General features: G+C 41.6%; 1 protein-coding gene and 1 long non-coding RNA gene across 4 annotated transcripts; one reads left to right on the plus strand and one right to left on the minus strand.

The window, feature by feature from the left end:
* Positions 1-2790: 2790 nt before the first annotated feature.
* LOC131698541 (uncharacterized) lies at positions 2791-4328 on the minus strand. The gene is made up of 2 exons (XR_009307625.1): positions 3985-4328; positions 2791-3321 (listed from the first exon to the last, which is right to left on the minus strand). It is a non-coding gene; the product is annotated as an uncharacterized LOC131698541 (long non-coding RNA).
* A 595-nt stretch (positions 4329-4923) lies between these two features.
* LOC117421737 (phospholipase DDHD1-like) lies at positions 4924-25682 on the plus strand. Of its 3 annotated transcripts, none has more exons than XM_034036152.3 (14): positions 4924-6177; positions 8484-8660; positions 12308-12409; positions 14314-14442; positions 15262-15409; positions 17508-17617; positions 18031-18137; positions 18621-18880; positions 19469-19544; positions 20407-20556; positions 20686-20750; positions 21274-21452; positions 23452-23640; positions 24003-25682. In XM_034036152.3, the coding sequence occupies exons 1-14, from the start codon at positions 5358-5360 to the stop codon at positions 24182-24184; spliced, it is 2694 nt and encodes an 897-aa protein (XP_033892043.3). In that variant the 5' UTR covers positions 4924-5357; the 3' UTR covers positions 24185-25682. The 3 variants fall into 3 exon arrangements, with proteins under 3 accessions (XP_033892043.3, XP_058847864.1, XP_033892044.3); XM_058991881.1 differs by having other exon boundaries at positions 12359-12409; XM_034036153.3 differs by lacking the exon at positions 12308-12409 and having other exon boundaries at positions 4925-6177.
* The last annotated feature ends 1230 nt before the right edge of the window (positions 25683-26912 follow it).

The following is a 26912-nucleotide window of genomic DNA, read 5'->3' on the forward strand; positions in this document are numbered from 1 at the left end:
ACTTTAAGAACAACAGCAGGTTTCATTTTTAACATAAACTCACACACTGATAGATGGAACTGGGAGCTGAAGCCCCAGTGTGCTGTATGGTTCTGTATAGGTCTTTATCACGAATGCCTGTCCTGGAAAGGCCAGGCAGTCTAAGGGGGGACATGTGGCCACCAGATTTCTCTCTCTATCTCTCCATCTCCCCTCCTGTTGTTCGGAAAACAGACCTTCCCCTTCAGTGCTCCATCCCCAAACCCACAGCACCACAGGGCTGTTTGAGAGGTTAACCTCTCTGCTTCATCACCGCTGAGACCATGCTTTCGATTATCACTGAATACTGTGGGGTATCTGGGATTAGGCTGAACAAGAAAGGTTCTGGTTTCAATTGCTTTGCTTGTACTGACCTCTAGTGGTTATGGAGTGGTAAGAATACTAGAACTCTCAGCTAAATTCATTGTGGTAGATTGAGAATGTTGCCTTTCATCTGGTAAAACCCTATAAATTGACCCTGTATCTCAAAGTAGGGCAACAGGTATGACTCTCTAAGGTCCTGACATTTTAAAATAAGCTAACTATGTTTTGTAAAGGCCTGCAGGAATCACTTGTGCAACAAACACGAACAAGTACTGTAGCACAGCCAAAACTATGATAGTTCCCTGAATTACAAAGCATGTGGATACTATTGTCTCTTTGGCAGCGTTTAAATCCCAGCATGGTTGAATCTTGGAAAGTGCAGTAGGTTGGAGTGCTGTTTCACATGGGAAACATGAAAACACCTGTTTGTCTTGGGTCCAGCAAAGCTCCAGCAGAGCATGTAAACTGACCAAAACTTGCACAACCTCACAGCAAGACACTGGAAGCTGACATCGCACTGGAACGCTCACAGCGATCTTAACCCCTTGAGTTCCTGACTTTTTTTGTGGGGGGGAGAAATGCTTATTCCTGTAGTATGTAGGGACATTTACATTCAGATTGTATGCAATAGCCAGGGATTATAGACAGCTATTAGCCTGAACTAGCTCAAGAAGAGAACTTGTTTAACATACATGGTTAAACATGAACATTTTTATAAATCAGTATTGGCTACTAACCTCCAGCTCTATTTTTTTATTTCGTTGTTTTACTTTTTTGCACACGGGCGGAAGCCTTGCCGGTGTAAATAAGTGTAAGGTTGGCAGGGATGGGGTTAAATCTGTCCCTGCCAACAATCACAGGTGTGGCCATTCCCCGATTGAGTGCTAATTTGGGAGTGGCCGCCTGGGAGACACAATCCTCTGTATGGGGAAGGGAGCTTGGGTGAGTGTTACGTGTGTGTTAATTGTGTGTAAGTGAAGGCAGAAGCCCAGCCTAAACAGTACTGTTTATGCCCTGTATTGTTTTGCTTGAACCTTTTATTTTCACCACCGTGATTCTGTTTTTTTCTTGTTCTATTTGTGTTTATTAAACGCTCACATACGCACTTAAACTGCAGCTCCTTGTCTCCGAGTCTGTTTCCCGTCAGTAACAGCTTGGGCCGTGACGCTATCCTGCCACACTCAGATTAAACTTCTTGTCTGAAGTGGAATGAAACCAGTGCAGTATAGTCACACTGCCTTGTAACTGTATTTCAGCTACACTACAACAGACTTATACCAGCCATAGTTACAGATGCAAACTGCAGTCTATCTTTGTTCCTCTTCTGTTTTGATAAGTTGCAGTTTTTCATATTGCGCACTGATCCCTTGACCCTACCTCTGGCACAGTGCCAGTATGGATACCACACAGCATGTTTGCAGAGCAAGCTTTAAATAAGCTTGAATAAATTAAATGTTTGTACAAGTTGACATGTATAATTAAGGCGATGTGCACAGCCTCTCTGGGCTGCCGGAGTTCTGGAATAGTTTAACATATTCAAGATGTAAGACTCTGTACCTGATGACTATTTTAATGAAGTTTGACAGTGTTTAATGTTAGAGACTTTTCACTGTTTTCTATGCCTTCTAGAGACCTCATAGCAAGAACCACTCAGCGCCCCAGGTGTCTTTTCGGTTGAAACAAAACAGTCAGGTATATACCGTGCATTGCTCCATTGAACAGCTTCTGACTTTGACCATTGTAGCCTGAAGAGAACTGGTCACAGGATCAATAAGCATCTCACCTAATGCCCATTCTTAGGGTCTGAATATCAAATGGCACATATTAAAAAGGCACAGATTGGACTACATTTAATACCCTGGCTTTTGGACCGAAACCCCACGGAACAAGCTATCTGCAGCAATGTATCCATAAAATTCTAACACTCCCTCCTATATTCTTAAGATAAAATAATCTTCGGTGTGGCAATTGAATGATGTTCTATTGGCAAACTCCAGGCCAAGGTCCTACACATCCTTACATCCATGCCCCCCCCCACCAACCCCTATACACATGATCACACACACACACACACACACACCCCGAGGGGGAGTGACAAGCTGCATATTTCAGGAACATGTTCACAGAGTCAATTTCCTGCCCACCATGTGGACTCAATGAACCCGTCCAGGACACAGTGCGTTCACATGAAATATTAAAATCTGCTGCTGGCCCTGAGCACTGCCAGACCACCTGTGAGTGAGCAAGCGTGGCGTGCGATGAGGATTGGGTCAGCACACACACAACAGATAAACAAAGGAGATTGGAAACATGGGTTCAGCAGTTGTTTGGAAGGGGCTCTTCTGAACAAGGCTGTTGGAGCTCTATCAGTGGACAGGGAAGTGTTTACTGTATGTTGGCCAGTCATCACAAACTTCATGGTCCGCGTCTAAACCCTGCATTAAGAAAGTTAAGAGCCTGTGCAGCTGCCTCAAGCAAGGCCCCTGTTACAGTGTGGTGTTTTTTGTTAAGAGCCTGTGCAGCTGCCTCAAGCAAGGCCCCTGTTACAGTGTGGTGTTTTTTGTTAAGAGCCTGTGCAGCTGCCTCAAGCAAGGCCCCTGTTACAGTGTGGTGTTTTTTGTTAAGATCCTGTGCAGCTGCCTCAAGCAAGGCCCCTGTTACAGTGTGGTGTTTTTTGTTAAGAGCCTGTGCAGCTGCCTCAAGCAAGGCCCCTATTACAGTGTGGTGTTTTATATTTTAAACCCTCTTAACTTTTTCATGGTGGTTGTAATCCTCCTAAAAGAACTGGCTGCCATCTTGCTTGCAGACCTGTGTCGTTTGGTGCTACTTTTTTTTTTTTTTTTTTTTGGTTTTCACAAATCATGCAATTCATTAAGAATAAAAACCACACACTACAATAGGTTCAGCCTAATAGAAAGCTGGAGTAGGTTTGGTAAAGCACAGGGATGTCAGGGCAGCCCCTCTCAGATGCCGCTGCGCCTGGAGGGAAGAGTGAACAATGAATACAAAATAAGAGTTTCAAAATAAAACTGAATACAACGAAATCATAAGAATACAAAAGTACAAACAAATCTTAAATTGTGCTCAAACCAAATCGTGAATAACTATAACCACACAAACACCAGGGGACAGTATGATCTCAGGGAGGCTGAATACAGACTTCCTAATATTTAGTTTAGAGGGGTTTGTTTTTGTTTTGTTTTTCAAACACAACACTGCAGCGTCAGATAGTTAACTTGTTTTTACCACAAAGGTTTGCACTCGGATTTATTAGCATACACTGTATTAAACACTAGTAGGGAGTAGTAGTCAACTCGGGTGTTTTCCTTTCCTTAGCAAGAATAAGAAAACACACAAGACAGTGTTAAACCCCCGAATTAAAGCAAACCGTGTACACCAAAAAACACAAGGGCCAAAAATAAACGAAAGCAAAATTACAGAAACAAACAATAACCAAATTAAAATAGTAACAGAAGTGGCCAACGCGTCTCCTATAAAAATGAGAAACAAACAGCGTGACCACAAAAAAAAAAACATAATCCAGACAGTTTATTTAAAAAACAAAACTACTACGCTCAGTTTATTATACATGAAAAACCAAGTAAACTGCCTAAAATCATTTAAAAACAAACTATACATTACCTCGGGTGAACCAAAACGATCGGTGTCTTTTCCCGACTGTTCACCCTACTAAATACCAATAAAACAAAGGATAAACGCATTTAGAAACGGGGGAGACGTGTTCCATCTTTTTGTTTTTCAGACTTTTTTTCTCCACAACACCATACATTCACTCCCTGTGTTACAGGTAATAGAAATGTGGAGTCCTGCACTGCCATCAAACTTTCAAAATAAAGTGTGCGATTTATCACATTTCCACGGGTGGTAAAATACACAGACTAGAACAATAGCTGGTGAGCACGTTGGGATACAATCACAATATTGAGAGACGTATTCACAAAACATTTACCACTGTGCTAAGTTTGTAAAGCATACAACTGTGAATGAACAGAACTAGCTAGAAACAACTAAGGTAGAAGTATGAGCTCTTAAATTAACCTCCTGGGTTATTTATTTGAAACTTTTTAACATTAGAATAAAAAAGCAGGTGTTAACTTAGCACCACGGTAAATGCTTTGTGAATATCGCTCTAACTAAAGTCTCGCTAAATCTATTAATTATGCAACCAAGCTAATGCAGAGATACCTCTACATTAGCTTAGACTGAGGTACCTTATTTCTGGTAGTTACCGCCAGAGGGCGACTGTTAACTGCAGAGCTGCCACTGTTTTGCTTTGTACACCATAAGGATTACAGTAATGATTGATTATGAATACTGTGTGCTAGGGTGTTACATGGTGTCCATGGGACATACTTAGCAACGATCTCTTACAAAAACGTGGATCTTGGCGAGCCTGAAATCTTAAATAAATAGTTAAGTGCGGTTCTTATGGCATGCTTTTATAAAATACATATCCAATGTGAGATGTATTACCTCGTTTCAAGAATGCTCTCCCATGTGAAATGACAGGGTTAAAATATATATATATATTCTTAATAATACATGCCAACCATTTGGTGCAATTGATGTCATGTACGCTGCCGTTTAGTGAGTACGTGCGCGTACAGGATGTGCGGCGTGCGCTGTCACTGGAAGGGAGTACCAGCCAGGCGCGCGCACGTATCTCTTTTCTGCCGGCGAGTCGCTTTAGGAGAGGAGCTGAACTCAACAGAAACGGATCGTAGAGGACTGGGACAGGACCGGAGCGGGATTTAAAAACTGGACAGTCGGGCCCAGAGGGTTCTATGTCTAGCTTCAGCAAGAAATCCGTTCCGAGTCGGCACCGCTGCTGCAGGTGGTCGTCGTGGGAGGGAGAGGGGCAAGCAGGGAACTGTACATTCCCAATGACTTTATCGTTATCCAAATAATAACAACACGCACGTATTTATGTAGATTACCAAGGGACATACACATAACGCTACATTTAAATTGTATTTGTTTTAATAATAATAATTATGAGCAATTACCCTGACAGGGCGTCTTTGATAAGCGCAGAGAGCCCAGATAAAAGCAGTCCCTCCGCCGGCGGCAGCGATTGGGACCTGGGCAACGATGTGTTCGTCTGCTGTTACGAGGAGCCGATGGATGGAGAGCGGATTCACGGGGGGATGCACTCTGTTCAATCGGGTTTGGACCACCACCTGCTGTCCCTACGCAGCCGGCATCGCTCTGCCGAGGATGGCATGGTGTTGGGCCTAGTGGAGGAGACTTACTCCAGCTTCCATCATAGCGACTCTGACACCGGCCTTGATTACCTACACACGGGTGAGCAGGATTACGAGAGCGACGCCGGTTTAGCCCCTCCATTCGATACCAGGAAACGGACCCGCTCCAGCAGCTCCAGGCACCGCTACGAGGTTGTTACAGAACTGGGACCGGAGGAGGTGCGCTGGTTCTACAAAGAGGACAAAAAGACATGGAAGCCCTTCGTGGGATACGATTCCTTGAACATCGAGGTCATGTACCGCAAGTTCTGCGAACTCAACCCAGAGCAGGCCCGGCGCCCGGGGACAAGGGACACAGAGGAGGGGAATGGGGTGGCGAAGGAGGTGGGCGCAAGCCCCGGGGGAGAGGAGGGGGCGAATGTCGGGGGATCAAGACAAGGGTCTCTGGAGAAAAGAAACAGTGAAGATGGAGGAAGAGGGACCGAGGAAAAAGGAGAGGCTGCGAGGGACCCAGATCTGATCAGCATCAATTTTGAGCCTGTGTGTGTCAGAGGAGGGCTGTATGAGGTTGACGTGAAAGACAAGGACTGCTACCCTGTGTACTGGAACCGTAAGTTCATTTTAAAAACCGTTTCATGGTACAAATTCCCTATATAGTCTGTTCATTTTTTATAACTTATTTTTTATCTTCTTTAATCTTTTTTTTAAATTAAATTATGTCATAATTGGAATAATAGAAAATCCATCTCCTGAACGTACCTGCACCTTGTCTGCCTCTCCAATTTAACCCTGCGTAACATTTATTCATTTGGTCATGTCTGTCTTTCAGCTGTCGTCTTTACCTGGATCTCATTTAGCCTTTCATTGTATTAATACAATCGTGTTAGCTTATGTCACGTCTCAACCAACAAAATAATTATACACTATACAATTTTGTAGTAGAAGGTTTTTAAATTTTAGTTCTAGACCAGAAATGAGACTGGTATTGATCTAGTGATCAGTAGACTAGATGCTCGCTATACTTTATTGCAAGGGGTTGATTTTGTTGGGGTTGGGGCTGGATTCCCCAAGTGCTGTGAAATTCTATAATGAAATATAGTTTCGCATAATCCATGTTCAGTGTAATATAATATCACAAAAAATGAACACCAGCCTCTCCCTTTTATGAATATTCGTATTAGTTTACAATGTTTTGTGTCTCCAAAGAAAATCTCTCTTGAACCAACAAGTCTGTCCCTAATTTTGTCTTAGGAAACCCAAAAAAAACAAACCAATTATCTAGCTAGAAACCACCCAGTTGTCCTGTTTTTTTCATGGTTTTTATCAATATCCACTCCCTTTGAATATTCATATTAGTGCAGTAGGTACTGGTCATAAAGTTTTGAGTGGGGTTGTTTTTCCATCACTATCAGGGTGGTCTTCATTTTCTTTTCTGGGCCTAGTGTATACATGTCTGCTGTGCTCAAACAGTTTATATATTAAAAAAAAAGAACTTGCCATGTTGACAGGGTTAGTTCTTAACTCAGTCCTAATCAGGTACTTTAAAGAGGGACGATCCAGTCTCTTGTATTTGACTGATTTCAATGCATCCAAAAGAATGGACTGATACCATATTGAGTTGATTGAGTAACATTTTCATAAAATTTGCCTGGTAGAACTTTGCTGCCTCATGCATTTGCCGGCTGCAGTCAGGCACTGCACCACAGAGATGGACTGTACTTCGAGATGGACTGTACTTCGAGATGGACTGTACTTCGAGATGGACTGTACTTTGTTTTGTTCTTCACTTGCTTTCGAAAGTGCTTTTCGACTGCTTCTCTGCATGATTTATTGCAAAATAAGTGTAGGAGTCTCATTAAGGTTTCTGGTAAAGTCCTTCTCACTGGGCTCTAATGGGGGATGGGGGGGGGGGGGGGGGGGCAGGCTCTATAGTGCTCAGCATCCCACTCTGTGCTTCCTGCTTTTAATAATTTATCAGGCTTGTGTAAACCGTGTGGATTAGTTTATTTGAGCCGTGAGGTAAAAGAAAATTCTGGTTCTCCTGCTCCGTTAAGCAGTAAAGGGCTGGCTTTAGCTGAAAGATTGGGCAGGTATTGAGTTTGAGTCGCACTACTGGTCACCTGCTCCGCACGCTACTTCTTCATTGACACAGCTGTTAATGTAGAAGTGAAACATAAAGTACTGTTTATTTATATAGGTTTTTCAGACCGTCTTAATGTGCAGGTCAAATGCTAGTAACATACTAACTATGCTGCTCCTGAAATCTGTATTAAATGTCTACCCCCTCAGCTCGACACTCGCCTTTCTGAAAGAACAGCAATTCCACAGGATATAAATAAAACCATGATCAAAAATGATAGTGCTTTAATTAGGTAAGGAATTTGTTGGTCCAAAAAGGTAACTAGCAATTTCCTCTTTGATTTAATCATCAGCATTGCAGTCTTCAGATTGTATTACAAGTTTTAAAATTGCTAATTGCTCAGAACAGAAGCTGCCTGCTGTCCCCCAAAAAACACTACATTTGTTTTGAGAATTGACAGGCCGATATCCTACCACGGTGTGTTGCATGAAACTTTGCATGGTAATTCAGAATCCTCTCCTTTCTATTTTCGGAAGAAAAACAAACATTAGAACTACGTTCTTAAAAGATTTATCTTCAAGACCATCCTTTTGCCATAAGCTCATTTGTTTGTGGACAGTTCTGGTCTAGTTTGAGATTTAATGGACAATGTCATACAAACAGGAGATGTTCACACTGGTGTGGGAATGAGGCCATGAGGTTCAAACAAGTACAAACGTTACTCAGGCAGCATTCGAAGCTTAAAATGCTGGGTCAAAAATAAGGACATTGATTAGCATGTACCTGTACAAGTTGGGGCCAGTTGGTGATGCTGTGTGTGTGGTTTTGTGTTTCAGAGCAGGACCGGATCCCGGTGATGAGAGGCCAGTGGTTCATCGACGGCACGTGGCTCCCTTTGGAGGAGGACGAGAGTGACCTCATTGAGGAGGAGCACCTGAACTGCTTCCGTGGACAGCAGGTGCAGGACAGCTTCGACACAGATGTGGTGGCCAAGACTATAGACAGCAATGATGGTGAGCAGAGATCTCAACGGGAGGGGCACGGGGGTAGGGGCTCAAAACTGCAAACTGAGCTAGAGAGAATCCAGGATGAGAGTGAGCAACAGCAGAAAGGTCCGTGTGTGTGCGTGTGCGTGTGCGTGTTAAAGCAAAACCTCCATTGTTGGATGCCCCATTAAGCAGAAATTTTTCTGAATTTTTTAATATTGGGCCCTATTCATATTTCAAATTTAATTTCTAAGACTTTTTATAAACATCCTCATAGATTAAACAGTGAATTGAAAAGTGAAAATTAATTTGTAACCCTCTCAGCTGGGGAAAAAGGTTTTAAGAACTGCAAATTGTAGGTGTTTTAATAAATTTAAATAATAAAAAAACAGGCCTGAACAAAACATTCCTTAAACAGTCCTTATAACTAGATGCATTGGGCCCATTCATTTAAACATTAGTAAACCCTAATTTTACCTGCTTACCTGTTTTTCTAAAACCAAAGTAATTTCCTGATTCTTTGGAAGATTCTTTGTCAGTAGAGAGAGGAAGCTGTTAGTCAGTGTGAAGTCAAAAATGAGGAAAACCCCAGCTTGGTCAATAAAATTGAGACCAATTCATCAATTTTATTAGCAGTTCTGTGAAAACTGGCTGACAACAGTTCCTTAAAAACTGATTTTTGCAGATTGTAGTTCTGTCTCAAAACTTACCATCATCACAGAATAAAAAGGCTAATGTGGAAGTATATGGGGGTTTAACTGTATGATTATGTGAGTGTGTGTGTGTGTTGAGAAGCTCTGTGTCATTACACCCAAAGCTCCACTGCTCTGTGTGTAATCTAGGACTGTCCCTAGCGCCTGGCAGGCTACAACATTTTATAAGCATTGCCGTTACAACAAAAACAGGAAAAATATGTTGGTTGTATACCAGTCCAGTGGTTGACAGAGCAAAGGAAAGATGCAAGTCATTCCGAGTTTGAATCCCAGCTACAGACTCACTGCATGAGTTTATAAAACTAGATATAAACAGGAAGCCACTGGAAATTCCATGCCCTTGAATTTCTGCTTACAATTATAAAGCACTTTTAGAGGTTATATAGATAGTTGTAATCACTGAACATAATAAGACATTTTAAAGAGCAACAGCTGTGCAAGTGTGAATTGATGTCAATGAAGGTGTAGTGGCCCTATAGCCCTGTAGCTCAGAATGCCAGTAACGCCTTTGAAACATACACATCCATGTTCTATTCTGTAGTGTTAAAGAGGTTTCATTCCATATTCTAAAAGGGATTAGTAAACCTGCTCTTGGTATTCTGAAGTAAAGTAAACACTGTTTCTCAGCTCTGGTTGCAGGAATGAGTTTAGTGGTGTCAACGTGGCTCTCAAATTTCTAAGTGACACCTGTTTCATTCAGAGTCCGTATTGTCCCCTTTGACATTTATTGCCAGAGTTTTTATAATTACAATTTATGCAGAAAACCAGACACAAGACCCCCAGCACTACCAACCCGCTCCTTCTAGCTACAAAGATCGCAGTGTATGGGTTGTTTTATGTGTGCAAACAGACTGCGTTTGCCTGTAGTTCACACTGAAGTTTACCAAGCGAAGCAAACCCGTTTAATTTGCCAAACAAACTGAGACCAGCTCTTCAGGTGGACTCAGTCTGAACTTTATTGTTCACACTACACTCCAAGCTAACTAAAACGCCCTGAGTGCAGAACCAGCCACCCTAACTAACTGATAATGAAACTGATCATTATGGACAGATGAATACATTTACAAAGAAATCTATCAATCTGCTCTCATTTGCTTTTTAGTTTATTTTGGCTTTTGGTTTTAAATTGATTGAAAATGTATTTCTGGTTATCCTGCTCTAGTGCTTGTATTTAGTCAAAGAGCTCTGATCGGAACACATTCAGAATATCGAAGCTGGTGTTCTTTCCAACAAACCCAGCAAATACCCACACAGCTTTATCCAATATGTATTACACACACAACAGCCTGGAGCTTTAGTTTTACTTCAATACATGTACTGAAAAGTATGTTTTATTCATGTAAGTTCAGCAAAACTGTCTTTTAGTATACTATCCTGGTACCAGGGTTTAGACACTAATGGTACAGTAATGAGTGGCTTGGTTCAAATGCCTTGGTGAATAGAGAACATTCATTTCTGGACAGGAGAGGCTTGATCTTGATTGGTCTCAAGCGCATAAGTCTGAGAACAAGTTGAAATGCATTGTTGGTTAACCTACATCTGAGGTATATCTATATATACAGGGTGATCAGAAAGTAAGTTTACCACACCAGTGCACCTGTATATATTGATCCATCGATATATTGATAGATAGAGATCTATCTCTATCTATCGAGATATAGATATATAATTTTAAATAGCTTGAAACAAGTTTAGTGGTCTTTGGCTCTATTCACTAACTTACATGTTTTTTTTTTTTTTGTTTGTTTTTTTAAGGGCTGGTTTTGGAAGTGTTTAAAAACATTCACCTTTAGTAGGTTAAACAGTTCTTTTGAAAACTGAGAATAAACTACTAACTTTCTCTAAAAAAAAAGGTTTCATGCACTGCACATTTGATTTAATGAATCAAAAGGGACTTTAAAAAGCCAGTGTCCTTAACGAAACCTTTCTTTATCCACCCTTAAAGTTGTGTGAATAAGAGGCTTTTTGCTTAACTGGTGATGGTGCATGCAGAGATTTAAAATGATAGGAGGTGTGTTTAAGTTGTTTACCTCGCTCCATTCAAATCATGTGCATTATGCAAATGAAACCAAGCTGACTCAAATGACTCAAATCTGTGGAGCTCGTATGTAAACTAGGACCATCTAGCTTTTGTTTTTTGTATATATAATGGAGGCTCAAATTTTTTTAGGGAGGAACTTTTGATATAGAAAGCATCATTCAACTAACCTGAACCACCCAATGTAATTTTAATGACCAGCAGGAGTCTTGGCTTAATAAAACAAGGCATTTTCATGTGTTTATCATCGCTAATCTGTTTTACAACACAGAAAACTCAGCTTGTTTTAATAATTCACTTGTTAGTTATTTCCATGTGTGGTCTGGTTATCATGACTAACATTAAACAAAATATTTATATGTTGAGGATCTGTAGCAAAACTAAGAAAACTTAACAAAACGTCAAATGGACGGTTTACAAAGTGGCATTTATCATAAAGCAAGCAGAATTCAATTATACCAATAAAAACATTCTGCACAAGGGAGTCATTCATCGATTTAAACTGAAACGTACTGCATGTCTTACAATAAATACTGCAGGTATGTGAATGATCTACATTATTATAGCTAAATGCAAGCTACATTTTTAAAACATTTTATCTGAGCAGCTGCTGCTGGGTGGAGAATGTTGGTTTCAGCTTGTGTGTGTTGTAGTGGAGATCCCTTCTGTCCCTGTACACTGTGGTGTGGCCATCCTATACAAGCATGCAGTGACCACACCTCCATAGACATGCCTCATGGCAAATATATAAATGCACAAAGTCTACAGCTACAAGTGTGCTTCTATGTTAAGATATAAAATAGATGTTAAGGACTTGCAATAAAAAACCCTGGTAGTTTGTGACTCTTGAGGACTGGAGTTAAGAGCTCTGTGTTAGCCTCGAGCACCACTGCCATGTCGCTCACTTTTTCTTAATTTGTTAGTTTTCTCCCACCTCCCCCCTTTCTACCTCCCCTTTCTGTTCAAATGGAGAGGATATCAGCCGAGCGCTGACACTGCATGTCACAAGCGAAAGCGTTGCGAAGGTACAGTAACCAAGCCTTTTATTTGAATCCTTTAGATACTTTTTCAATCATGTTCTACTTATGACTGCTTTCCTAGAGTGAGCTTGGTTAGATTGCACGCCCCTTCATTCCACGTTCTCACTGCTGCTAGTCTTTGCTTTTTTTCTTATTCTAAATTCTCAGTGGTGCTAATGGGGTCGCATACAGGGTGGACCTGGAATCTTGTTTTAATATGAATAATGTATGTATTTATCCCTACAGCTAGAATACTAATAAAGTTAACATGCATATCACTTAAACACACTTCATTATATCACAGCTCATCGAATGTTCAGTAATAAGTTAACATTGGGATCATCATTATACTTCCCTGAAAAAAGGAAATCTTTCTGCAGCTAGCTACTTGGTTTTAATGTAACCATTGTTAGTCCCGTCCTATCCCCCCACCCCCTGATTGTGTTTAGCTGTGCAGATGTTAAATCCATCCACTCCAGTGGTGCCCCTGATTAATCTGTGCTCTGCTCTGAAATGCATTCTCACTGGTAGCACCAGCTTTCTGCCTCTACACTTTTCATCTCGTCTCGGCAGTCCTTTCTCGAAAGTTACATGCTATAGGTAGGTTTGCTTCCAGTAGATACTGTAGTGATCTTGAACAGGGAAACAGAATGATTTATGTTCTGGTAACTTGATTTTCGTGGCTTTGACTTAATGACTTTACTATGGAAGGAAGCATCTTATTCTCTGCAGCCAGCATTGTATATATTACAAAAAGCAGGGGTGTGTGATTGTAAGTTACTGCAGAAAAGTGGATTCTCTAAGCTTGTAACAAAAAATAAATTTCTGTTGCTGCATGGAAAATGGTTGTTGGGACTAATGATGCTTTTTTTCTTGCTCCTAAAATCAGAGAGGGTTTCTTGGTTTCATCCTAAATAATTTACCAGTTTTGTACTGCTTCTGCACATATTAGCAGTGAACTCCTGCGGGAAACAAATAAAATACTGTTGATTTCATTTTTAATAAAGTCTCTGGATTAGGACAGTGCTGCACAGCACTTGCTGCGGGTGATTCATCTCTCAATTGTAAAGAGGAAATGCAAACCTCAACCGCCCCCTCCTACACACACACATTCCCCATGAACTGATCAGATGTCCTGAATTGGTCTATGAAAGTGCAGCAAAGGGGAATAATTCCCTTGATAAGGAGACTAAAATGTTACATTGTTAGTGTCCCGAAAGACCAAATGTTCCTAATTACAGATGCAGAACAAAACTCTTGCATTGTTTTCTGTGTTTGCTGTACTCTCTTGAAAACAAAGAAGTAACCACCCATTGGTGAGGAAACAAACAGTTACAGAAGCTCCTTCTTCCAGACTCTGCAGGGGTCAAATAGTATACATGAACTGTCTTCATCGTGTGTGTTTTGTTTTATACACATGTTGTCACCTGGTGGATAAATATTGTAATTGCATCAAATAAAACCCTGAGGCAGAACGCCCTCCTACCTAAACTGAAGGGTCTTCTTAAATGAGGCGGATGGGGGCACATTTACTAGAGATAATAACACTTGATTTTCAGTGTTTAAAGACACACTAGTACTGTGTTTGTTGCCGGTTATCCGAAGGCTTTCAAACTGCTCTGCTTTACTGTAATTTGTTTAAAGGACATTTGAATTTATTTGACCCTTTCTAAATTGCAGTACCAATACTGGTCATAGAATCAGGCCTGTTTTACATTTCCCAGTCACCAGTATTGGGCATTACAATGATGTTTTGCATCTCAGTGGGTCCTATTTAGTATCTTAAGATTACTATTCTTTTAAAGGGAGTGTGAAATGACTACCCATTCCAGTAATCCTCATGTTGATTTGCTGTGTGGTCCTGGGGTGTTGAGAAGCTCTCTCTGACTTGTGTGCCTCTGTCCCTGCAGCCATCCACAGCCTGAAGCTGAGCCGCAGCCATGTAGACTGGCACTCTGTGGACGAAGTGTACCTCTACAGTGATGCCACCACTTCCAAAATTGCCCGCACCGTCACGCAGAAGCTTGGCTTTTCCAAAGGTCAGTGCCTCCGTTAAAATATCTGTTCTTTTTTAGTAAACCCAAGACAAAACCGTTAAGCTTTTTCAGTAGAACCTCAGGACTCCTGGCTACTGTAAAAGGTGCAAGTTAAACACAGCTGCATGCTCTGCATACATACTTAGAACTCCCAACAGTAACACCAGCAGCTGTGTTCACTGGTCACGGTGAAGAGTCTACACACTGTGCTCAGGCTGTGGCAGGCAAGCACGTATTGGGCAGCTATTTCTGCTGTCTGCCCCTGCTCTCCTAGTAGGATTGGCAGGCAGGTGTATAAATTGGGTCATCTGACTTGAGAATTTAGGGAAATATGTCCCCTATTTTTAGTGTATTTGGAGCAAGATATAACTCCTCTCTCTCTCTCTCTCTCTCTCTCTCTCTCTCTCTCTCTCTCTCTCTCTCTCTCTCTCTCTCTCTCTCTCTCTCTCTCTCTCTCTCTCTCTCTCTCTCTCTCTCTCTCTCTCTCATTATATTTATATATCTCTACTGATTATTCCTCAGGTTAAAGGTGCAGACATTTTATAAATACAGTACACATAAATTATTGAAAATACTAGGTTTTGTTTGTAAATGCTGCATTGTAGTATTTGTTTCACTGTAACACAAGTGTAGGCCTGCAGCATTGTCTCTGTGAAATCAGGGGCTTCATACTGTCAAGTTAAAGTACGTGAGCACTTTATTGTGTTCGGTGTAATGATAGTGACAGATAGTTGTGTGGTTTTGGTTGTGGTCTTGCTGGCTTTGCATCTGGAAAGGTATTTGGTCCTGTTTGTTGTAACTGGATTTGTGGGTGGTCTTTAGCATCGAGCAGTGGGACCCGTCTCCACCGAGGGTATGTAGAAGAGGCCTCTCTGGAAGACAAGGCCCCTCAGGCCACGCACATCGTCTTTGTTGTGCACGGCATCGGCCAGAAGATGGACCAGGGCCGAATCATCAAGAACACAGGCATGTAAGTACATGCGGTGATGCCGGATTTTAGGGGCATGAAAATTACATGGCGATTTTTTTTTTTTTTTTTTGCATGATTTGGGTGAACGAGTTTCAGTGAAATAACAAATCAAATTGCTAGGTGTCAAGCTACCATTTTTTTGTTGCTGTGTGGTCCGGTGGTTAAAGAAAAGGGCTTGTAACCAGGAGGTCTCCGGTTTAAATCCCAGCTCACTCACTATGTGACCGTGAGCAAGTCACTTAACCTCCTTGTGCTCCGTCTTTTGGGTGAGATGTTGTTGTAAATGCAGCTGATGCATAGTTCACACACCCTAGTCTCTGTAAGTCGCCTTGGATAAAGGCGTCTGCTAAATAAACAAATAATAATAACCAACTCAACATCTTTGGTGTAACAACTAGAAATTCTTAATGCGTCTTTGCACTGAAACACAACATGGAAGCAATAAAGCCCACGTGGGCTTCTCAGTATAGCTTGTGAAGCTGGTGGTGTGATTGAATTCTCGTGACTTTCAGCTGAGTGCATCTGGCATTGTCTCTGCTTGTAACACAAAAGCATACATTAATAACCACCGAGATGAAGACACTGAAGGGCTGTCCATTGTTTGTTTCTGTGTGTGTTCTCTGTATGTATGCACCTGTGTGTGCCTCATGTACTGTGTGTTTATATTAGGATTGCAGGTATATACAGGTTAGATCTACTGAGGTGGAATGGGGGTGGGTGGTCTTTAGTCAGCCAGAAATATTTTGTGACCTGTCTTTAGAGTTTCCCTATGCGTAGTGCCAGGTTTAATGCACCTCTACAAATGTTAAACGCCTGGATTCTAAAAACACTCATTTCCTTTGTCAGTTTTCTGAATACATGTGATCCATTTGCATGGGGATACATATTCCTTTTTATTTCTCTATGTGCTTAAAGGATTAAATGCTTCTTCGTTTTCCCTAAGCTGAATCAACAAAAGAGCAGCTGCAGTATCTTTTTATATCAAGCTTTTGATAACATTGAGTCCCCTTTACAGTCACCCTTTTAAAAATGTAATCGTAGTACAAGTATTTTAACAAAACTTAACATGCGAGAGACTTGAGAAAGTTTACTCGGCCTTTGGCAGACTTCAGTTCAATTAAATTGCTTTTTATATCACGGTGGCAACCAATGGAGGGAAGTGAACATCAAGGTCGTAATGGTGATGTCATTTCACTTCTGTCTGTATTAAATGTCACCCTGCGCTGTCTGCACCAGGATATAATGTGCCACACACGTACATGGTAGGACTTCATGCTTCAAGGGTTTAATCTTTTGAACCCGGTTATGTTACACAGGTTCCTGGCAGTTCTTTTAAGTATATTATAGTAAAGCCCAGGTTCAACAGGTGTTTAATATACAAGTCTACGTGGTATCAAAGCCAACAGGATTCAGATTGCATTTGGTAGACCTTTGTTTCAATTGTACTTGGAAATGTTAGTCTAAATGCGGGAATCGGGTTTCGATTAATGATTCAATCCATCCGTGCACGGGTTATCGGCTCCTTTAAGTGGTTTAAACGGTTGGCATAGTTTCATGTGTCGAGCTGTCAGTCCCCTCTCAGCAGTATTTATGGTACCTTCAGTAGTCGGAGCAAGAACACTTTACTAGCCTTTCCGTCACAATCAAAAGTGGGACTAAGGACTAAGCCCTAAGAATTCTGACCTCCTGCTGACTGACAGTAAACACCACAGCAGATCCACTGTGCCGCAAGGAGCTTAACATGTTAATTAGGGCAAGCAGCTTTAAGCTCTGTTTTGGAGTACAGATTAAGGTCCTAGTGCATCTGCTCCTCAAGAAAATTCTCTTGAACTTGATTTCTGAGGGCACAGACTGCCCTGTTCATCAGGATGGACAACTGTTACATTTGAAACCTAGCCAAATGTTGATTTCAGGCAGCATACTGTTTTGTTTATTTGTATTTTATTTACCTATAATATGCACTATTAATTGGTTCCTGTCCCCTCTGATAAGGTGTAGTTGTGAAAGACTCATTCATTTAACAGACAGGATTAACCAACTGGTTACAGCTGAGCCATTGGCTGCATGATTTATGTCTATTATGTTTATTTGTTTTTAGGATGAGAGATGCTGCAAGAAAAATGGAGGAAAAGCACTTTTCTGAATATGCCTCGGAGCACGTAGAGTTCCTGCCAGTGGAGTGGAGATCCAAACTCTTTCTCGATGGAGGTACTGCTTCACCCACCTGAGCCTGTATGCCTGGGAGGCGGAGTGGCCCTTGGTTATAGCTGAGGGGTTGGGAGTTAGTGTTGACTAGTGATTAGAAACGAGGGGTTAGCAGGCAGTAGAGCCTTGTGTTTAGAGATGAGGAACTAGGAAACGGAATGGCCTAGCGGTTAGAGCTGAGGGACTGAAAAGCAGTGTGGTTTAATGGTTGGAGCTGAGGGACTGGGAGGCAGTGTGGCCTGCTGGTTAGAGCTTAAGGCGGTGTGAGTAGCCTTGCTGGTCTTCACCTCTGTTTCAGCTGCAAACCTGTTCCAAGCCTTTTTGGACTTAGATTTATTGGACACTGCCGCTTTACAGGGTTGCTTTGATAATTCATTTTGGACATTGTAACTGAAGCTTGTTTGTTGCCCTTGCAGACACGGTAGACTCCATCACTCCAGACAAAGTGCGCGGACTGAGGGACATGCTGAACAGCAGTGCAATGGACATCATGTACTACACCAGCCCTCTGTACAGGGACGAGGTCGGTGTCCAGTCACCACATATTAGACAGAAAACACAGGGCAGGTGGACTCCTAGATCCTAATCCAGAGTTAACTTCACACCCATAAAATAGAAATCTTAACACGCAACATCAACAGAGCAGAAAGTTGCTAAATGTCAGAACTTGCTAATTGGTTGTGAGAGTGTGGGTGTGCACAGCATATGTTCTGTGTCTACCATGGTAGTGTGTGGTATGATTAGACAAACTGGCCCTTCATCAATAAAACTCCTCTGCCCCTGCCACATAGTTATAATTGGGTGCTCTTTGTAAGCAGCATTTGCATTTGTGTTTTAATTCTTGATTGCAAGGCTGAGCCCAGACTAGAGCAATGGAGACCAAATAAATACACTGGCTCCATACAGAAATAATTGTAAGGAATAATTTGCCTGTTCCTTGTGTCTTTTGACTAATTGTGCCGGTAAGGGGTGACAGTTTGCAGGTCTCTTGCTTTCTCCCTGGTAGATCACGAAGGGCTTGACTCTGGAGTTGAACCGCCTGTACTCCCTGTTCTGCTCCCGTAACCCTGACTTTGAGGAGAAGGGGGGGAAGGTGTCGATTGTCTCTCACTCACTGGGCTGTGTCATCACATTTGACATCATGACTGGCTGGGACCCGGTGCGAATGTACCAGCAGGTAGAGCGCGACCTCAAGGAGACTGACATGAGGTGGCTGAGCTATGAAGAGCGTCACCTTCTGGAGGAACTGCACCTCACCAAGCAGCGGTAAGACAAATGACTTCACACCAATTACAAATAGACAGCGATGCTCTTGATGTACCTGTCACTATGCACTTCAGGGAGCAGAGGCTGGGGTAGAAGTGGTACAACAATCATCTGACTATTGGAGCAGCAATCCTCTATTGGGTTACTTTAGGGACAAGGATTCCGTTTTCAGATGTTTACTCCGGTGTAAGTATGTCCAGATTCTGTACTGGATTGCATATTGAGTATTAAGATCTGTCCATATTGATCCTGCAGATCTGTGCATCTAAAGCTGAGGGAGCTTGTAGCCACTTTGTCGCTTGGAACTTGGTTTCAGGAGACTTGGTTTCAGGCCACAGCATGGCACACCAGAGGACTTTGGATTTGATACAGCAAAGTTGCCTCAAGCTAGGTCTTCTGGTCTCCTAGAACAAGGCTTCAAGCCACTGCTCCTGAAAAAGTGTCTTTGTGTTCCCTCAGCAGTTGGGAGACTTGACCATTTAATTACATAATATAGGCGTATGTAACAGAATAACACACTAGATAGTCTGTATGAAAACTTGGACCCGGGGTTTCACGGTGCTCTGTCTGTCTGCTTTCCTCCCTCAGGGTAAGAGAAATTGAAGAGCAGCTGCACAGGGTGGAAAACTCTTCTGCTACAGCCTCACCAGCCTTGAAATTCAAGGTAAGGAAATACTGTGCTAGCAGGTAAAACTTACAACAACTTCTGCTAGCCTAATATTTTGGCTAATGCCTTCAGCAGTATAAATGAAATGAGAAGCTGAAGCTGCTTGTTCTTCCTGGCAAGTGATGATAGCTGAAGAGTGACAAACTTATGGAATCAAAACCATTGCTGTTAGATTTATTATACTGTTAGACTCCTTGGCATGTGCATTCCTAAACTGTTTAAGCGAGCCAAAAGTAGGGAACTGTTTAAAGATGAATGGGTCTCATGACTGGATGAGTAGACACTGTATTTGTGTTTGTCTCTCCTTTTTTTTTCCCCAAATAAATTGTTAATTCCTTACCCCATCTCTGAAATTCCAGTACTGGACTATCCTCCTGAGGAAATGGATAGGTTAGCTAATAGAGGCAACTCCATTTGACACCTAGAAATAGGAGGCTCGGTGGTCCAGTGGTTAAAGAAAGGGGCTTGTTACCAGGAGGTTCCTGGTTCAATCTCAGCTCAGCCATTGACTCACTGTGTGTGACCCTGAGCAAGTCACTTAACCTCCTTGTGCTCCGTCCTTCAGATGAGATGTAAAACCCGAGGTCCTATTGTAAGTGACGCTGCAGCAGCTGTTCACCCCCTAGTCTCTGTAAGTCGCTTTGGCTAAAAGTGCCTGCTAAATGACTAATTAATAATAATAGAAATTAGTTGATTAATTGTTCAATTACCTGCACTGACTGTTTATAAAATGAGAAGCTCCTGCCTTAGAGAAAACAGCTGGAGTTCAGTAGGTTATACCTTGATTTTGGCACCTGTTTTCAGAATCTGTGTTATATTTTCCCTAAAGAATGATTGATTTGAACTGATTGCATTTCAGGTTGAGAATTTCTTCTGCATGGGGTCTCCACTCGCGGTGTTCCTGGCTCTGCGGGGGATCCGTCCCGGGAACAACGGCAGCCAGGACCACTTCCTGCCCAAGTCCATCTGCCGTCGGCTCCTGAACATCTTCCACCCCACCGACCCCGTGGTGAGTGTGCGCTACTACCCCCAGCGGGGGGAAAAGATACATTTAGAATAATTGCTCATGGCATGCCAGTCAGCACTTTTACGGGAAGTTTAAAATAAAAACCCTGATTTTCTATTTTTTTTTTTGCAGGCTTACAGACTGGAGCCCCTCATTCTAAAGCACTACAGCAACATCTCGCCCGTCCAAATACACTGGTAAGTAATCTTACAAGTGTATATTCATGATGAGTGTATGGTACAGTGATATGAAGCCTTCCTCTTACAGGTTTTTTACTTGAATCGGTCACAACTGGGTAATGTATGAAAGACTAATGTAGCTGATGGATATTTTGCGATGTGGCAAGCTGACTCGGGAGTCAGCTTGCCACATTGTTTGCACAATGCCCTGTTAAATTCATTTTTCCTCCATTTATAGCTGTATGAACAAATGGTAGTAGTAAACATCCATGCAAATGAGGTTTTTATGCTGTGATTGTTCAAATTCATGTCAGCTGCTTCTATAATGTAACAAAACAAGGGAAGTTCTGACACCCAGGGCTGGGTGCAGGTCCAGTTTTTTTAGCCGGCTAAAGAGTCCCTACATCTCCAATAGAATTATAGTTGCTAAGACCATCTGTAAGGTTTATACGAATTCTGATTGGTGCTTTTCCTTCTTACTGTTAATGGGCAGCTAGTCTGTGAACAGCATACCCAAAATTGCTTCTCCATTGCATTGCAGGTTTAACACTACCAACCCCAATGGGTACGAGCAGGTCAGACCGACGCTCCTCAATCCTGTTAAAGAGGCTACCTCTGCCTCCGACACTGAGAGCATCCCCAGCCCTAGCACCTCCCCGGTGCTGGCACGCCGCCACTACGGAGAGTCCATCACCAACCTCGGCAAAGCCAGCATACTGGGTGAGCACAAAAAAAATCCCGACGGTGACTCCATTAGACGTCATCCCTTGAGACGGAAGAAAGGCAAAACCATAAAATGTGTGTTCCAGATCTTTATTGACATAAACCACCCCTATCATCAGTAATGTACATTATCATGAACAGGTATATTGGCCCTAGATTACTGACTAGAGCATTAGTGCTGTAAGAATCGCCTTTGTGTATTCAGAGGGTCGACTTGAAAATGGCGGTCCTCTGGTGAGGGGAATGATGTTCTCTTCAGAAAAAGTAGATGTGTTTTAAAGCTGGACAAAATGCTTCTAATGTGTGTCATGTACTGACTGTAAAGCTGTCATGGGTTATGTACATTACTTGTGTTGTTGAGCAGGTCACTTCACTCAGGACAGTCTCGGGCGTCTTGGTATGATGGCCTATTAAGTTGTTAGCAAGTATCCACAAGGTGGTGCAGAACCACAGATATTCATACCAAACTACTAGAATGTTGCTTAGAAACACAAGATTCTTCTGAAAACCAAGTATCATTACCTAAAATAACAAAACATTCAAATCTGTCCAAAGATAATTAGGACACTTGTGTACCCCACATTCTCAGCATGACATTTCCTACAATACTTTATTGTGATTGCACACGATTTCTGAATATTGCTGAGTATTTCAGCACTGAGAAGTTATTATTTTTTTTTTTTTCTTTAACTGCATTTTAACTAAAGTGTAAAGCAAAGAACATATTGGCCTTGTTATCGCAGGCCTGTGAACATGGAAATCTGTATGAGTTGAGCATCTTAATATTCAAGTTTAATTGAGAGGGTTATAATTAGCCTGGAATGGATAGCAGCTTTGTTTCACAAGAGAGCCTTATCAGTAAGCTTTGGAAAAAGGCTGCGTGTCTATGGATTCTTTGTGTTACAAATGCCATCAGAACTGAGTTTAAACTATGGATTCATTGTTTGGCTGAGACGAGCAGAGAGCCTTTGAAAGATGGAGAAAGGGAGTAGAGGAGTGTACAGTCTTAGCCTTGAGAAAGTTTAATGCAACTTGCGTCCTACATTTAAATCCTGATAGTTTTACTATGAGATTCCAAAAATAATACTCTGTCATTTTGTAGTTAAGTGCTTGGCAGTGCACTTTAATTTTCTCTTCACAGTGGTTTGCAAAAGAAACCAAAATACTTCTGAACAAAACAAAGTCAGCTAGCATACTGTAGGCTTTGCAAACGCATGAATTTCAGGAATGCCTGTGTTTGCATTTCAGTTAGGTTTCCAGCATTGGCTAAACTATCCACTTTTCCCTGAAGAATATCATTCTAGTGAAAATGAAATTAGTTGATTTTGTTACACACATGTATGCTAATTATACTGGATTGGGGCTTCCCTGGCCTTAGTCACCTCCTAATAGTGCAGGGTCCATTCACTCTGTTATACCCCCACAACAATGCCTTTCTGGTCACAGAACTTGAAAGATGGCATAAGTTACAGGGAATAGAGCCCTGCTTTATTTGTGTGTAAATAGTGGTCCGTTACATGCAACAGGATAGGCAGTGGTCCTGTGTTTTTAATCCTGATTATAAGACCACTGAGCTGCACTGTCCCGCTGATCAGTTGACTAAAATAAATCTACTAGTTGTTGCAGCCCACCTAGATGTATGTTTGTGCCATTGTGTTAGAAAAGACGGACTTGGAAATAGGGACATTTATTTTATAGAAGAGAACTAGCAATAGGAATGGAATGTATTTCACTGTCATACCCAAGAGACTATATTGTATAGAAATTACAAACCGGGCTGTGTTTAAAAATGGTTAACGGCTGTGTAAGATTTGCACAAATGATGAAGGTGTCTGTTATAATGTGAGCTGGAGTGTCTACACAAGTGTACGGGTTTGTTTTAGTGTGTGCACGATTGTTTTAGTGTGTTTTTTGTACGTGTGTTTGTTTGTTTGTGTCGTGTATGCTCTGTGCTGTTTTTTCTCGGAAGTGAACGTTAACTTGCTGGTTTGAACAGGAGCGGCGAGCATTGGGAAGGGCATCGGAGGAATCTTCTTTTCACGATTCGGACGTTCTAGTGCGAGCATTGCCGCTGACGGCAGCGGAACAGAGCTGGAGGACAAGCGGCCCCTGGAGAGCCAGACGAGCTGCACCCTGTCAAGCACGTCCCAGTCTCAGTCCAACCCTAGCAGCATCGACAACACACGTCAGTACAGGATAGTGGGGGGGTGGCAGTTCAGTGGCTCCTGATGATTGGAACAGTCTAGCAGATAATATCATTGAGGCTTATCCCACTCAAGCTTTATCAACAATCAGGTCATAGGAGGGTGACCTATTCAAGAGAAGGATGTACATCTATTGACTGAGACCTTAATTATGAAAATATATATCTTGGACCTTTTTGTATAGTTTAAAAATCAGAAAGATAAAAAAAAATCTGTAAGTACTTACTAAAGTTAAAATGGGACTTTGATAACATAAGATAAAACGTAGTACAATTATCTGTGAATGTAACGATCCTTATAATAGACTTGCCTAAATAAATCTTTTTCTCTCTATACGTTTTAGTGGAACTGGAGAGCCGCATCGACTTTGAGCTGCGAGAGGGCATGGTGGAGAGTAGGTACTGGTCTGCGGTGACTTCGCACACGTCTTACTGGTCCTCACTGGATGTGGCACTGTTCCTGCTCACTTTCATGTACACAAAGGAGCAGCCTGATCCCAGTGAGGATGATCCAGACCCAGTGTAGCACACCTGCACACTTGCACCTCGCTCCCTGACACTGGAGGATAGTCTGGATCCTGTGGAACCCTCAACACTGGAGTCTCGCTCGCTCAGTCGCACAAGAGAACCATTGGTCCAACCTGTAAATGCTGGAGTCTCACCTGTGAACCCAGACCTCAGAGCTTACCCCTGATCTGCACATGTCCATACTACTGGAGCGTCATTCACTTCCGAGACCTGGAGTCTCCCACACAGGTATAATCTGGTGCCATTACAAAACTGAATTGTCGTCCTTACCGAGTCTGCTGTCTGCGTAATACTTAACACAGGGCAACACCCTCCTGATCACAATGATCCGGGCCTTTGTTCCTCATCTGATCACTGTGCAAACCCCATTCACTGGCTCTCCACAATGATCTGGACTTGTCAACTGGAGACTGTCACACTTAAGTCAGGAGCCTGCAAAACAAACTCATTCACTTGTAACTATTCCTGTCCATTCTTGTGCACCCATCTGAACACTGGAGATGGCCTGCCTCTCTCCTGCACAGGAGTACAGGAACCCCAGTCTGTATTATACATTTTTTTAATTTTATGTTTTGTCTTATTTTATGTGTAACCCTGAGTTTTTTTTGTTTGTTTTATTCTTTCTTTATATATGTGTGTGTGTGTGTGTGTGTGTGTATATATATATATATATATAATATATATATATTGACTGTTTAAAAATAAAAAAAACAGGAAAAGAATCATTGATGTTAAATTGAATGTATTTCCTTTCCTTTTAACCTCACCTACCTCCCCTTTTTTATTTGATGTGTTTTTAAATAGATTCACCTTTTTAAATGCCAATTGAATTAAGCCTGGCACAGTACAGCATGGAAGAAAATAAAACTGTTTTGAATAGCAATTTGAGCTCTTTAGCAGCCTTGGTTGCATATGACCTCTACTGTAGCTGCATGCGGTCTAAGTTCAGGGCAGCACAGTTTTGTGTAAGTAAGCTCGCAGACTCACTGGCTCGGACTGCTACGGCTATGAAATCGTATTGTGCTCCTCAACAAGCATAGTCGTATCTACCCTGATATGCCCCTGCGCTCTAGTTGATTATCTTTGAAACGCACAGAGGGTGTGCCTGCCTCTACGGACAGCTGCTGGCTTTATCCTTCACAATAAGAGAAACTCGTTTTAGGGATGAGCTGCAGTGTTCTCCGATTACTGTCTATCATTGTGCAGTTTCATGACCTACAGAGCTTCCTTTCACTTTGAACAATGAAAAGCAGCAGCAAAGAAAGACAAACTGCATCACGGTGTGTTTCCACCAGATACAGAATATACAGTGCTTTCAAGTGCCACTCCAATGACTAACGTACGTTTCTGCAGCTTTTGTTTGATCAAATTCAGCTTGGCTGATGTAGGAGAGAAGGTTCTCGCCCCCTACTGTTACCCAGATGAATCCTACAAACAAGAAATAAAAGCAAGAGGGACTGATGTACAATGTTTACAATTAAACCTGTAAAACTGTAGTGGTGTGTGTTCATCATTATTTTTATTATCGTCCTCGTTTTGGGTTTTTATTTATTTGTAATCAACAATGGGTAGCCAAACTGCGACACACACCCAGGAATTGAGGGGGGAGTGGGGTAGTTTGGCACAAGGCTGGAAGACGGCACAGCAAAGGCACCAGTTTACTATTTTACTACTGGTAGAATCTAGAAGGAGCAAGGTCAGGTGGGAATATGTGTGAAATTGACAGGTGTAACTAAAAAACTAAAGGTGGGAAAGGGGTGCATTCTTGTTTTTAAAGTCAGGATGCCTGCCTGTCCACAGGGTGTCACCATTTCTCATGTCGGCTGAAGTTATTGGTCTATGATAGCTGACAAATTGGCTTCTAAAAGGTACGTAACCATAGAATTCCAGAATTCGGTGTAATGTATGCATTTTTTTTTTTTTTTTTTTTTTTTTTTTAAATATGCCAATTTCGCCTCCAATGGGTTTTATTTTTAAATGTATGCAGGTCTGATTTCTCTTCAGGAGCATGTGAAACAGTGATTCAATCAGAGTCCTGCCGAGATTGGTTGACAAACAGCAGAATTCATTTGATCTAATGCAGTACAGCAGAATGAGCAGTGCTGAGTGGGATTCCAGATTCTTATCAACTCCGTTTGGGAAGCGCTGGAATCAGGTTTAAGCGCTGTTTTAGCTAAATGTTCAGATTCCTTTGAAATTGTACACGAAGAGGATGAATTATGTGTCTGCTTTTGGAAGACCAAATGATCTGTTGAAATGATAGGTGCCAAAGTCTGGATTGTGCCCTGAATATTGGTGAAGAATAGTCTGAATATTCCCACCACAAACTATAAAGTAAGAGTATGAAATAAATGTCTGGGTTAATACCTATATATATATATATATATATATATATATATATATATATATATATATATATATATATAAATAATGTTCCACGAAAAAAGCTGAATTGTGAGGTTTGATACCATATTTCACAAAGAGCACAACCTTAGATCCAAATTTAATGTAATACCTGAAACATGTCTTGATATTGAAGAACTGATTAACACTAAAATAGCTACATTTCATCCATAGAATACAGAAAACTAGATTCTAAATTCTATAATGTTTTATAAGTTCTGGAATGTCTATAATTCAGAATTCAAAAATGTTTTCAAGTAATTGATTCTTCTCTAGATTCTAGAACTCAGAAATGTTCACAATGAACTAGGTTGTGAATTTCA

Source organism: Acipenser ruthenus, chromosome 18 (assembly GCF_902713425.1).
Source record: "Acipenser ruthenus chromosome 18, fAciRut3.2 maternal haplotype, whole genome shotgun sequence".
Classification (NCBI taxonomy): domain Eukaryota; kingdom Metazoa; phylum Chordata; class Actinopteri; order Acipenseriformes; family Acipenseridae; genus Acipenser; species Acipenser ruthenus.